At 38.5% G+C, this 14,877-nt stretch overlaps 1 protein-coding gene across 2 annotated transcripts in view; it reads right to left on the reverse strand.

Moving 5' to 3' along the window:
• Nucleotides 1-1,201: 1,201 nt before the first annotated feature.
• Nucleotides 1,202-14,877, reverse strand: part of cacna1ha (calcium channel, voltage-dependent, T type, alpha 1H subunit a) — an 88,374-nt gene continuing 74,698 nt past the window's right edge. For both annotated transcript variants that reach the window (XM_060897050.1, XM_060897049.1), the window contains exons 20-35: nt 14,191-14,259; nt 13,920-14,104; nt 13,272-13,398; nt 13,055-13,180; nt 12,737-12,826; nt 12,423-12,615; nt 10,586-10,737; nt 10,378-10,487; nt 8,386-8,519; nt 8,177-8,247; nt 8,013-8,091; nt 7,393-7,514; nt 6,945-7,250; nt 5,650-5,818; nt 5,384-5,541; nt 1,202-5,298 (exon numbers count right to left, since the gene is read on the reverse strand). In XM_060897050.1, the coding sequence (XP_060753033.1) occupies nt 4,309-5,298; nt 5,384-5,541; nt 5,650-5,818; nt 6,945-7,250; nt 7,393-7,514; nt 8,013-8,091; nt 8,177-8,247; nt 8,386-8,519; nt 10,378-10,487; nt 10,586-10,737; nt 12,423-12,615; nt 12,737-12,826; nt 13,055-13,180; nt 13,272-13,398; nt 13,920-14,104; nt 14,191-14,259 (3,081 nt within the window). In that variant the 3' untranslated portion in view covers nt 1,202-4,308. The remainder of the gene's footprint in view (nt 5,299-5,383; nt 5,542-5,649; nt 5,819-6,944; nt 7,251-7,392; nt 7,515-8,012; nt 8,092-8,176; nt 8,248-8,385; nt 8,520-10,377; nt 10,488-10,585; nt 10,738-12,422; nt 12,616-12,736; nt 12,827-13,054; nt 13,181-13,271; nt 13,399-13,919; nt 14,105-14,190; nt 14,260-14,877) is intronic.

The raw sequence follows: 14,877 nt of genomic DNA on the forward strand, positions 1-14,877 counted from the left end.
AAAACATTCCTGGGGACACAGTAGGGACACTTTAAGGCTAGAATAACATACCTGGGAATACACTAAGGTCAGAATAACATCTAGGGACACAGTAGGGGCACTCTAAGGTCAGAATAACATACCTTGGGACACTCTATGGACACTGCAATGTCAGCACAACATACCTAGTGGCACTCTAAGGTCAGAATAACATCCCTAGCTGCACTCTAAGGTCAGAAATACGTACCTAGGGATACTCTAATGTCAGAATAACATACTTATGGACACTAGGTACACTCTAATGTCAGAGTTACATACCCAAGGACACTCTAGTTTCAAAATAACATACCTGGGAACACTGTATGTACAGTATAAGGTCAGAATTACATACCTAGGGACACTCTAAGGCCAGAATATGATACCTACAGACACTCTAGGGACACTCTAATGTCAGAATAACATACCTAGGGATAATCTAAGGTCAGAATAAGATACCTAGGGACACTCTAAGGTCAGAATAAGATACCTAGGGACACTCTAAGGTCAGAATAAGATACCTAGGGACACTCTAAGGTCAGAATAACATACCTGGGGACACACTAAGGTCAGAATCACATACATGGGGACACACTAAGGTCAGAATCACATACCTGGGGACACAATAAGGTCAGAATCACATACATGGGGACACACTAAGGTCAGAATCACATACCTGGGGACACTCTAAGGTCAGAATAACATACCTGGGGACACAATAAGGTCAGAATAAGATACCTAGGGACACTCTAAGGTCAGAATAACATACCTGGGGACACACTAAGGTCAGAATAACATACCTGGGGACACACTAAGGTCAGAATAAGATACCTAGGGACACTCTAAGGTCAGAATAACATACCTGGGGACACACTAAGGTCAGAATAACATACCTTGGGACACTCTAAGGACACTCCAAAGTCAGAATAACATACCTTACTGTGGGACACTCCAAGGAAACAAAAACAGACCTAGGGACATTCTACGGTCAAAAAAACAGATCTGGGGACATTCTACGGTCACAAAAACAGACCTGGGGAACAACTTTAGGACACAGAAACAAGCTAGGGACAAATTTCAGACACAAAAACAGACCTTTATCATCGCTGTAGTCAGTCAGAAACAGGACACAGGTTTTTTGTTTTTGATAAAAATGTTTATCTTCAGATGACAGAGTACTGCTCAGATCATTGAACAATAAAAAGTTATAATACAGTGTAGAAATTGTATAGCCATTTAAATACCTCCCTTGCATTAATTCTGAGCCATATCAAAGAACTCAAAACAAAATTATTGCAAACAATTTGCTTTAAGAAATAAAGAAAAAAAGACTCAATTTCCTTCCACGAAAGAATGAAGAGAAAGCTTAGATTAATTATTTAAGGATACTAGGTTGCTTGATTGTGAAAGCTGTAGTTTCCATATCAATAAAGTGATTCAAATCATTGAAGCATGTCCACATCAAATCCTTTTACTCATTTGTTCATTAATTCTTTAAAAAAATCTCTTTTTTTCTTTTTCTTCTTTTTTTTTTTTTTAAACTCATGGTGCTGGTAATAAAAAGATACCATTTTCAGAGCCATGTAAATCGACTGAACATTAATTGCCCAGTATTTAAATATGCCATTAAATGCTATTAAAATATTCTACCAGCCATGGTTTTTGCTTACACCTAAGTCGCTTGAGCTATCATCACAAAGATACAGATAAAATATTGCATTAGACAATGAATAAGTTGATCTACAAAGAGGAAAACCCAGACGGCCAGTTGCAGTCCAGTGCAGGTAGTTATTCTACAAATTAAAGCTCAAATATCAAAAAACCTCAAAAACATTCATGTATTTTTCCATTAACATGCAATAGTGTGACTTTCTGAATCGATTCAGGATTCAAAAAATTGAGAAAACAGTAGTCAAAAGCATTGTTAAGAATCCATTATTTGTATTTCATACGTTCATGAAATTGGATAGAAATACTGTAAGTGTCAGAATGAGCAGAATTGAATGTTTCAAAGTTAAACGGAAGAAAATACACAAGTTAGTCAAATACACGGTCTATATGGGTGTTTCTGTCACAATGGGCACTTTCAAGTCCCTTCAATTTGTGCATGAATTCATCAACCAGAAAAGAGAATTATTTTAATAAATAAAAATGCATCTCTGTCTGTTATAGGAGTCCTTACTGAGAGCAGGTCTGAGTTTGTACATCATTATAAAGTTGTGTTAAACATGAACGTTTATACCTTTTATTGTATGTTTAAAAATTTGCCTTAGAATAACAGTGCTGATATAAAAACTGTTATATGAAAACACAATGATAAAAGAAACTGTTTCTGTATTAACTTCCAGACAAATGTCATACTATCTGCTCAAAAATAATCACAGATCATTATCCGTGATTGCAAAATCCGTTATTACGTATATGAATTGTTTAATTATATATTTATATATGAGTGTTGTATAGAAAGTTCATTTCTGCAACTAACACTTTTACAGGTATGAGATACTCTTTTGTTTATTTCAATTTGTAGTTCTTTGAAACACCACTTGTGTGTTGACTTCTGATCTGTCAGTAGATAAATATATCAGCCAGTATATTAATCATTATTTTATCAGTGGATCAGTTTATTAGTCAGTACCTCAGTGTATCAGTAGAACAGTCAGAATATCAGTCAGAGTTTGGACAAGGCAACTCATATTTATTTATTTATTTTTTTTTAAACATATTTAGATGTTTCCATATAAATAGTTTTTAGCGTTACTTAATGGTTTAAAATTGCATTATGTTTTATTGACAGTGTAAGTGGCTTTCATGTGAAATAATTGAATTGTTAAAGTTTGTTTAGAAAACAGTATCAGATCGGTATTGGCTAATCCTCAAAGATCGGCCAAATAATCGGAAAATATCGGAAAATTTTTCCTTATCGTAAAATAAAATTGGCCGTGATGTCAGTGCTGCTTAATTTTGTTCTTCACTAAAAAGGCTCTGAAGAACACTGCTATCCCATATGAGCTTATATGAACATGAAAGAAAGCTCCTGTCTCCTACTGAAGGTGACATCGAAAGTGAAGGTGAACCCAGGGACTTCACTGGCTCTGTATCAGCTATTACAGACCAGAACTTTTTAAATAACTCGATATTTATAGGTAAAAGTGCCCACAGCTGTAGAATCACCCATATTCAGTTTTTATCATATAAAGTTCTCTTTACTGAACAGAAATCTAGAGGAACCATATCAAAGCTGAAAGGTAAACCGTAAACGTTTCTGTTAAAATCAACCTGTCAGAAAACACTCTGGCTTTTCCGTAATGTTAGAGAAATGTTTCCAAATGTCAGAGAATAATGAGGAAAAGGAGAAAAACATGAACCTAGTGATTTATATTGTCTTTCACATGCACACTGCCTGTGCCACAGCTAAGGGTCACAAAATGCCATTATTAATCACATAATGAATATGTGAGTGAGTTTGTACTTAAGACATTGAGATGAATTTGATTATGGTAGAAGGTCATGTCAGTGAGATGCTCAATACTATGTTACGTAAAATGCGAGCAACCTAACAGGGTAAACTTACATAAACATTTACAGTGTATTGCACTCAGGCTACAGATCATTGGATGTTTGGTTGTCGCTAGATCTACTTCAATATGTCATACCCCGCTTCCCAATAGAAAAATAAAAATCATTTCTTTATCAGTAGGTCTAAATAGACTAGAATTGTTTGCACTGCTATTCGATTTTAAAAAATGTACATTCACGAGAGGACAACAAAAGACATTTCAACTTGAATTTCAAATTGATATGTGCAAAAACATTATAGATCTCTATAAAAATATGTGCATATGAATAGATCTATTTTCTTCACAATACAATATTTCCTCAATTTACAACATATGATTTAATAAAGTACAGATCATGTACAGTTCTTGTATGTTTTTTAAATCCATTTTTGTTTTATTTTAATCATGTGTATTCTTTTACAGAAACAGCGATAATTAATGACAAGATGGAGAAAGGAATAAAAAAGAAAAAGAAAACCCATAACACATCCTGAACTCGAATCAATGTGATTGGGCAGTGGGAAAAAGATAAGAACCAGAGTTCCGTATAGAAACCTGAAATTGCATATCCCATCGTGCCCGATCACACTCGTATCAAAGTTGCCATTCCTGGCTGGCTTACATAATATTATACATCTCAAAAAAACTTTGGCTATTGAATTAAGTGGTTGTTGCTCCAGTACTGAAATAACTTCCACGCTGCAGTCTGAAACCATCGACATTTCCATCTCTATCATTGAGCAGTCCTGTTTACTGTGCTGAAATCTGTGGACTCCTCCAGTGCACTGTCGAAGCGAGGCGGCTGTGCGGATGGGTTGCTTTCACGCAGGATGCAGGAACTGGAGTCCGACTTGTGAAAGGGGAACCGTGGGAGAGAGAGATATTCACCACAGTGTGAGATTTGCCTCTCCATTTTGATGAAAGGCCGACTTGGGAGTTGGTGCTCCAGGAATTCTAGAGAGTCACGCTGTAGGGCCAGTTCATACGATGGCGTCCTTCGACGCAGTAGCGTGCTCTCGGACAGTTTTTTCATGGACGCGAGAGATGGCGGGAGCTCCATTTCTAGTGGCGGGTCAACAGAGATACAAGGAGGACTCATCTTCTTCTTTCTGTGGATGTGCAATGATTGTCCACGAATGGGCAGATACCTCTTTTCACCTACATCTTGCTCAAATGCATTGTTGTCCACTGAAGAGCAAATCTCAATAGAGTGCCGGCGATGATCCTCGCAGCAGGAGGGCTTGTCCAAAAATCCCCTGGTGTCCACACTGAAGAACTTAAAGTCTTTGTCTTTAGTGTTGTAGCCGGTAAGATTGGTGGCACTGGTACAGTTCTTCACAGGCAACGGCCACGGTGCGATGTAGGGAGACAGAGAGTGGCACCGGCCCTCTGCTGGGAATCCTGCCCACAGCCTGGCGGAGCTGTTGATATGGTGCACCTCCTCATCGGCTGGATCCGCCATGTCCAACATAGAGTCGCTGGGGCTGCTGCTGGCCCGGCTGGATGGTAAGGGGATAATTCTCTGTTGTTGAGAGTGTTGGAGCGTGCAGACACTGGACATGTCACAATAAGAGGGTAGGAAATGAGACACCAGGGGGCTGCTGGGGGAGGAGATCTGCGGCACTGGAAGCATCATGCTGGCTCTTGTACTCCTAACATGCTTGTCTGGGTTGCCTTTGGAGTCATACATTTGCACATCGATTGAGTCATTTTTGATTGCTTCCTGAAATATAAAAGCATGGTTTGAGGAAAAAGGGTAAAGTGTCATAGTATGAAAGACAGAGTTATTTATGGATATTTAACTGTACCTGTCTACGTAGAGGCCTGCCTACAACATGCAGGGGAGATGACTTTGGAGTGGGGATCCTAGGCATGCAAATACTAATATGGGGCTGAGGATGAACACCAGGAACCTGGAGCAAGGAATGACCTTCACAAGGCTGTGAGTGGATCGAGGTCACTGAGCCTACATGGAAAGTTAGTCCATCGTTTAGTCTCCAGATTTATGGTTAAATTGTTTTGGAAACAAAAAAGCTTCTTAATAAACCAGCAACTGATGAAAAATATTAAATACCTAATTCGAGGTATGCTTGAGTTGGCTGCACTTCCTGCAGAGGGTACGGCGCGCTGGCTGGCCTCACAGGCCGAAACATGTAACTGTCATTAGGCAAAGAATGCATCCTGGACACTGACATCTTTCGTGGTGATAGCAAATTCTCCTGAGTTCTTTGCATTCGCTCATCCTGTGTATGAGAAACGTAATCCTCTGTAATCGTCCTGTTACATAACCTATAACTTCTCCTTTATCCAATACAGAAAATCCAAGCAAGCCTTTAAAGCAAGGGTCATTCACTGGTTCACTGGTAAAGCACAGCATTATTTTGAAGCATGTTTAGTGTCTGTGTCTCTTTATATATTACACAGAAAGCCCATATTCATTAATGCTAAGATGTGCTCTAACAATTCCCTTCACAAATGTGGCCACTTTTCGATCCTTAAGGACAACATAGGGAAGCCCATAAAGACAGCATTTATTTTATATTTTTTCATTTTATCGCAACAAACAGGTCACGCAAAGTCTTATTGGGACAGGGTTGGTTTGTAAAGAAAATATTTGCATATCACCTTAATATAAATATATATTATCACAGGCTTGACATACATAGCTACAGCTTCAGTATAGTAGTAAACTATTTTTGATGATTTGTCAAACAAGTGTTACATCCCGAATGCAACACTTACAACATACCACCAGAGGGAGCCCTCGCCCGAATATTGAACCTCTTCTGAGTCAAGGCCACTTGATATCATGTCATTTATTAGATGTGCATAATATTTTTATTGTAATGAAGGTTATATTTAATTACTGAATATAATTCCAACAAAATCAGGAACTACTAAGCAAGTCATATTGATGAAATAATAGGATATGGACTAAAACTATTTGCATGTATAATTTCCCCCCATATAGGATTATACCAACCAATACATGTTATATTAGCAAATGTTATAGTATAGTTAATATAGTATAGTATATGTTATGTTATAGTAACAAATGTTATATGTTACTCAGGCCTATGCTAGGAAATAGTCCAAATCCACTATAAAAACACACTCCCCAAAAACTCCTTCTACACCTTTTTTCTACATGCAGTCGAATGTTTGTCTGCGTAATTCTGCACTCGTCCATCAACCCATCCGCAGACATAAATTCAAGAGATAATATTTGTTAATTTTCAAAGAGTTAGTTAGTGCTAAAACTCTCTTCATGTTCGCTGGGCAACTGCAGCCAAGCATAACTTTGTGACAATTTTTATTTGACACAAGCCTCTAGTGCCTGTAATGGTCTCTATGCCAGTGCTGATATACCTGTCTAGGTGAATGTGCCCTTGGCCCCATATACGTGCCCCTGCACTCTGGACCACCAGAGCTCCTTGCTGAAACGTTACTGAGACGTCGAGCCATCTCCATCTCCAGCTCAATCTCTGCGTCCATCTCAGCATCGTCTTTGGCCTCCTTATTGCTCTCCTCCAGGTGCTTCATCAACACAGCCACCACCACATTCACCAGCACAAACTGGGCCATCAGCACAAAGGTGACAAAGTACATAGGGGATACCAAGGGCAGGTAGCTCAGGCATTGCTTATCGTCTGAAGTACACTCCCTCAGAGTGTCCTGCAAAACACAGAATATTATTGATGCCACTTAGAATATACTATCAGAGAAATACAAGACCATTTGTGAGGATTCCATAGTGTCAGCTTTTGAAAATGAATAATTTAATAATTCAATCTTATACTCAACATTAATAAAGTACCTTCATTATACCATTCCAATTATCACCAGTTGAAACTCTGAAGAGGGTTAGGAAGGCCATTCCAAAGTTCTCGAACGTGGCATGTCGACTGAGTCCTTCACATGGGTTATTGTCTGTGCATTCTACAAATAAGTGGAAGAAAACAAAAAACACATGAAAATGCAAAATGGAAAAATAACCTGAATAAAAAACAAAATAAGCATCTGTCCACAAATGTAGCAGACGTCAATAATTATTAAGCATGATTTAATAAGCATTATTTTTAAAGTCATACGATCCTACCCTTCTTTCTATAAGCCAAAGATCATCCTTTCATTAAAATAAGCTGCTGTGTCAAAAGAAAGCTTCTCTAAAGATTAATAGAGCTAATTTGCCCTTCTATTCCCATCCAAATCACCCCTAGCCACTACCGCTCAATTCCCCTGACATCCCACCCCACCCCAACTGTAAAGTAAACTCATTTAGTAAGAGCGCAAGATTTTCTCTAAAAATTGCCCTTAGGATCAATTCCAAACATCTTTGACCCAAAAATCAAAAATGCCAGGCAGTGATGAGCACTGACACTCACGCTGGAACAGGGAGACTAAAGTGTGAGTGCAGTCAAAAAATGCAGCACTGACCCAATTTCCCAAAAAGCTCTACGCCGAGTGCAGCATAAATGAAGAAGAGAAGCATAAACAGCAAGCCCAGATTTCCAACCTAAAAAAAAACAAAAACAAAAAAACAGTATTATACAATCATTTAATAAATAATTAAGAAAGAAGAAGAAGAAAAAGAAGTGAACCTGTGGTAGAGCCTGCATCACAGTGTCCAGCAATGCTCTCATGCCTGTAGCCAACTTCAAAAGCTTCAGCACTGTGGAAATATATGCATAATATGCAGACTCAGCACTCCTCATATGATACATAACCCTGCTCATAATGCTGTGAATAAGAGTCCCTGAAGTGTCAGAGGAACGCTGTGAGCAATGAGGCATGTACTACAATACAATACCTCGGGCTATTCTCAGAACCCTCATGATCCGGATGATAGTGGGGTTGATTGGAAGAGCAGCGTTCATTTTGATCTCCTCCAATGTGATGCCCATGATGGAGAGAAGAACAATGGCCAGGTCTAACTGGTTCCACCTGTCAGGAAGAGCACAGGGTTTACAGCTACAGTGTCACATTGCTTGCGCTGAACATCGTACTATAGGCTACTACACTATACTGGGAATCACTAAGCTCTTTCTGAACATAATTCCAGTCTAGAAAAGCTTAGGATAGCTAAATCAGTCTTGGCTACTGTGAGAACAGGAATAATCCTGACTCGTCTTAATACATGGGGCTCAGGTTCTTAATCATACACTGGATTATGTGTTATTTTTTATTATTATAGGTAGCAGGTAATTTCACATTGAACTATAGCCTATTTGTAGAACAATAGGAAGAAACATTTGATTATCTTTTGTCTACATAGGTGTAGACCAGTTAAATGCAGATATAAGAATGTTCCTTGCAGTCTAGTAATCGTCTAGTATACACTGAGCAAATAAAGTCATGAACCACCTGCTTCACAGAAAGAGGCAATTTGACTGACATGATAGGTGACCAACCACAGACCTTATTGTCACAAATCTCCCTCTTGTGCTGGTACAGACACAAGGCATGAACCAAAACGAAACACAATTGCAAACATAAACAAATAAAAAAAAAACTAATGCTACGATGCTCATATCTGCTACGTCTCCGCCCCTGTATTATCCATTTTCCATTTGATTAGTCTGTCTATTTAAACTTTCACGTGAGTTGCATGTATTGTGCAGTTTACACTAAATCCCTGTCAATACCAAGCCTTTCGTCGTTGTCCATAGTACTGGGTTCGTTTTGATCTTTCCTGCTCTTGTGTAGTCTGTTTGTCGATTACCTGACCCTTGCCTGCTTGTTCGATTTATCATTGTCATTATTATTAAATACTCTCCAGCTGCACTTGCATCCACCTCTGCAATTCCTTTCGTGCCAATCATCATATTACCTGTTAGCATACAGTACCTGTGAGGTTATCTCTTTTGATCACCATTATCTGCTTCAAACAAAACTGCTTAATAATGTTCATTAATCTTCCTCATTCCAGTCACTATAATTTGCTCTGAAAAGCTTACTGAGCCTCAGCGTTTCTTTGACTGGAAGTGCAGCGCACCAGAGCCAACCGAATAACATCCTTCAAAATCACGAAGCTTGTGGCCGGAAAAGTATACAAAATGTATCAGTAACACACTCGATATTGATGTTAAAGCTTATTAAATCCACTTTAATCTGGTTGGGCTTGTATCTCCCATGTAAAAGTTGATCTGGAAGCTTATACATTATTATATGTTAATACATCTGAGAGCGTAAATATATACAGTGCTAACTTTTGCATTGTAAAGGTAAATGCCATAGATGGGCTATAATCTGACGTGATTCCTTAGAGACTCAACAAGATAAATCATAGTTATGCAATTATTAAGCCTGGATTCCAGATTTAATAATCTAAAATACATCTTGATATTCCTTCTGCTGTCTAAGGCGAAACAGAGAACATGTTAAATTAAATGTCTTCCTCTATGCTCCTAATTGTGGATTTTTATCTCATTAGTATTTACAGTAGTCACAGTTGCCTACAGCTAAGGCACGAGTCTCAGCTTTTCCCTGCCTTGTTGCACCTTCCTCACCTGTTTCTTACCCTGCAGTGCAATACCGATCATCTATTTCTCTGCCTGTCAGACTTAAGTCTACACAAATTGTTTATGAGGTCATTTCTTTTGTATTAGCCGTTTCTTACGCCTGCTTGCTCCCGTGTTTACGTCTCTCCCTGATGTTGCATTGTGTGCTCATATGTGTTTGCACTGGTATTGTTGCTGAAATTAAATCCTCACACTGAGTTGTTGAATTAAATCTCTCCAACTGAAGCATGTTCCCCAAGCATTGTGCTTGCTGAAACATTGTATTAGGTTTTCTGCTGTACCTGTCTTTGAAGAATCTTCGGAAGCCAAATGCGACAAGTTTGAGAAGGGCTTCTAAAATGAAGAAGACAGTGAAGACGTAGTTGCAGTACTTCAACGCTTCTTCTAGATACTGCAGGAAAAAAAAAGTTCCAATTTAAAAAAAAAAAAAAACAACATTTTTGTGTAACACCTTGTGTAAAAAAAAAAGTGTACTGAGATCTGACTCACCATGGGCTGGTTGTAGTGCTCTATGGACATGGTGACCACGTTGATGCAGATGATGAAGGTGATAAAGAGGTCCAGGTAGTGGTTAGTGCACAGTGTGTGGATGTAGAGCCGGGCTGGTGAGTAATCTGCGTAGTAGGGCCGCTGCTGTGCTTCTGTTTCATAAAAACACACATGCACATATGCAGAAAAGCATATTGAGCATAATGCAGGATACATGCAATATAACCAATTCAATTCAGGCAGGAAGTGTTGAGCATGAGAGGAACAGCCTGTGCAGCAGAGTAGGATGTTGACATAATGCTGACGCTAATACACTGTGGAATCAAGTTTTAAACAGCAAAGTTCATATCCTCTGCTGAACTCGGCTCCCGCTCGTGCATCATGCCTTTGTGAACATGCCGTATTTGGGAACATGCTTTTGTAAACATGACAGTCATTGGCTATGTGTGTGTAAACATATCCATATGAATGATCGTGATTGTTACGTGATGATTACAATATTTAGTACCGTTGAATGACTCTTGATATATTAGTAGTGTTAAGTTTCATTAGTAAATTTCATTTTCCAATTTCAGTTTGAATCCATCTTTCTGAGTCTGCCATACAATGCATGTTTACGGTTTAACTTATCGACCTTATCAACCGAATAACAAGAGAGAAGCCAGGATCTACTGTATACTGTATATGTAATGATGCACATGCAGATACAAGCTAACAGTTAATCATCAGCACTTGCTGTGTTTAAGGTCTGTGCCGTGCCAAATCAATTTTTCTGTCATTTGACACGAATTATGATGACAGGCCAAATGATAAATCAGCATTAGGACATGGAACATCTCACCAAGCAGCTCATGCCCAACTTCTTGTACATCCTAAAATGTGTTGCTGTGTCAGATGAAGCTGACAGCTGCTCATAAATCACTCGTCCTTTCAGGGACAGTTCCATCTCTTTTTTTTTGCCAGGCTACTGGCAACAGAGTATTGAAATGTCAGCATCAAAGACAAGAGGTTTCATCCTCAAAGTTTGCGTAAATTCCTTGCAGGTGCATCAGATGGACAATGTGATAAGATTAATTCTGAACCTCTGTACTAACACTGATATATGTACTTTACAATGGACAGACGCAATGCTATTAATCCGCCGACTGTAGAGTAATGGCCCATGGGAAGAGTGTAACTGAAAACAGTCTGGCTTTACGCTAGACATCATTACTTAGGTACTTTACCTTGGCCGGCATGGTTGCTTTTGCATAAAATAATGCAGTAAGCACATTTCCCTTATTGACTGCTTCATGTAAAACCATAGCCAATGCTTTTAGTGTCTTTAATCCTCTCATGAGCGGTCTGGATAACGCTGCCCGTACATTCTTTACACACAGCAATACAAAGACACAGTGCTTGAGACGTTTACATAGCCGGAGGAATTTGTGGCTTAGTGAAACTTCACACAAGCCTGAATTAGGAAATAAATGGTATTGCTCCTACCTACCAGTTAGGAGGAGATCTGGACCGTCACTGTTCTCAAAGAAAAGAATCAAGTAGCCACACACTGCATTCTAACTGACCCTGTGTGTCTAAAAACTCCATCTTGAAGACCTGTCATGCTGCATTATCAATGGTAAGGAACATGCAACGGCAAACATGCTGCAGGCCATCGCAATCCAAGGCCATCAACACAACTCTAAGAGGCTTTTGTATTTTTACGTAATTATTTTACTTTTATTTATTTATTTATTTTTGCTCTCTCTTTCTCAAGGTCTCTTTTTCTCTCTCAGGCTCTGGAGGCAGGCAGTGCTCAGAAAAATAGACTACCGACCAGACCCACAATTCTCCTTACTCCTGCGCCTTTTCTCCATCAACCGCTGCCTCTTCTCCTCACGCAGGCGCGCCTCCTCTTCTTCCTGGTCCTGTCGACACTTGTGGAAGTTCTCCACCACCACACCCACGAACATGTTCAGCACGAAGAAGCTCACAATCAGCAGGAAGGAGATGAAGTAAAGCAGCATCCAGGGGTTGTGGTTACGTACCGGCTTTCGGTGATGAGGAAAAGAAAAAAGTCCAAATATTGTTGGGTAACAATGTTCAAATATTCAGCACAGAAAAATATAGTGGGGTTTTATTGTTTATCTGTATGACCCTTCAGAAACAAACCTGCTGGTCTACACCTACAGCATCCAGGCCATCGTACATGATATTCACCCAGCCGTCCTTACAAGACAGCACAAACAACGACATGAGAGCCTGAGAAGTAAAGATACAAGAGCATTGCAATTACAAACATCACATGGATTCCTGGAAGTGTAATTGACTTGCAGTTTTGGATTTGATCATTAGATGCATTAGGTCATTAGGCAACTAGTTGTCCATTATAACACTCATTGATGATTTTCAAGACTATTAAAGCAAAGTCTGTTGTATAGAAGTTCTAATGCATGTATTAGAGCATTTCTTATATTTCCAAACTCTTACCTGCCCCAAATTATCGAAATTGTACTTTCTCCGAATCCATTTGTAGTTGGCTTGCAGGCAATCTGATTTATTGGTGATGTTTCTTGTGTCCAAGCCTTCACAGTGGTAAAATTTGCCTTTGAAGAGCTAAACATTCCAATAAATCTGTTATTTCAGTTGTTTTCATTGACAGAGATTTTTCATTCTTATGGGCAACACTATGACTATAAGTCTTGACCTGCACTCCAAGAATGCCAAAGACGATGAAGAACGCGCAGCAGATCAGTACTATGTTCCCGATGGGCCTCAGTGACGTTATCAACGTTTCAACCACCAGCTTCAGTCCTGGAGCGCGACTGATCACTCTGCAGAGTCAAAAACAAACACTATCTTCAGATGGACATGCTCAGCATCTACACAGTGCAGGTTTTCTGCATGATGCTTATGACTGAGCTAGAATGTAATCTAATTGATATATATTTCAGGATAATTGGGAATAGACGACATATCAAGCAAACAGCAGTAAATCTATAATTATTTCTGAAAATCCAAAAGGATGAAAAATTTCTTTTAAGGCCAAAAAATAGAAAATAGTCTCCTTGATTCCTTTATCCGTGAATTTCCCACACCACAGTGTTAATAATTGCTCAATAACGATTTTAAAGGTGTATCATTAATCACTGAAATTCTGTGTAAGATTTTATAACCATCTCAGACTGAAAGCCAACAGTGTCCTGACTCATTTTTAATCAGACTTATCCACTAAAATAATTCATTTGTTTATATCGATTGAAAATGTGCCGGTGTAAAAGGCTTCAATGGCTTTAGATCTTTTACAGTTGGGGTAGGGTGGGGTGGGGTTAGATCTTTTAACAAAGACCCTAACCTTAAAGGCCTCAGTGTCCTTAGTAGACGTAGAACCCTCAGAATCCCAAAGATCTTGTTCCCTCCAGTGGATGCCAGGGACACCAGGATGTCAATGAGTGAAACAAACACCAACACTCCATCCAAGACGTTCCAGGTGCTCTGTAGATAACTGTGCTTTCCTGAATAAAAGCCAAGAGCCACCACCTACAAGACCAGAAATGGTAGTAAGGTCTACAGTGACTGTGATAATAATTAATCTGGAAAACTGTATCAAACTGAAGCTTTAGTACCTTCACAGTCATTTCAGCAACAAATATCACAGTGAATACGTAATTGGAAATACTGAGGAACAGTCGCTCCTAGAAAAAAAAGAACACCGCACAGAGGATTTCATAACGACATTCATACTGTATAAATATAGTATAATATTATATATATATTGTATGTTGTATAATACTGTATAATATTGTATGTTGTATAATACTATAAATTCGTAAGAAAAAAATTGGTATTAGTAAGAATGGAAAAAAGATGAGATACAAAGAAAAGGTATAAGCTCCAAACTAAATATATACGAGAAGAATGTGATCTTTAATCCATAGAATTTTTTTTATAGAAATTGAAGCATGTTCTTATTTAAATTTTACATCTATTATGTTCACCTGCATGTTTAGAAACCAATTTCTTTGGGAAATTGGCATACGAGACAAAATTGTGTTATAAAAATTGGATCCTAAAAATAGATAAAATGTCATTTAATACAATTTTAATAACTACCAAAAACATGGCAAATAGTCTGTAGTAGTTGTAAGAAAATTAGACAATTGAAAATTTTTTGGAGAGTTGGGAATTGTTTGAGAGTTGAGAATGTCAATTACAAGGCAAATAAAAAGCAAAATATTCCTATTTCATGACAAATCATGCTGTCTTAGTGCCAGTAATTCTGGGGCTGACTGTACTACTAAGTATTAAAGTGC

The sequence above is a fragment of the Tachysurus vachellii genome, chromosome 21, assembly GCF_030014155.1.
Source record: "Tachysurus vachellii isolate PV-2020 chromosome 21, HZAU_Pvac_v1, whole genome shotgun sequence".
Taxonomy (NCBI): domain Eukaryota; kingdom Metazoa; phylum Chordata; class Actinopteri; order Siluriformes; family Bagridae; genus Tachysurus; species Tachysurus vachellii.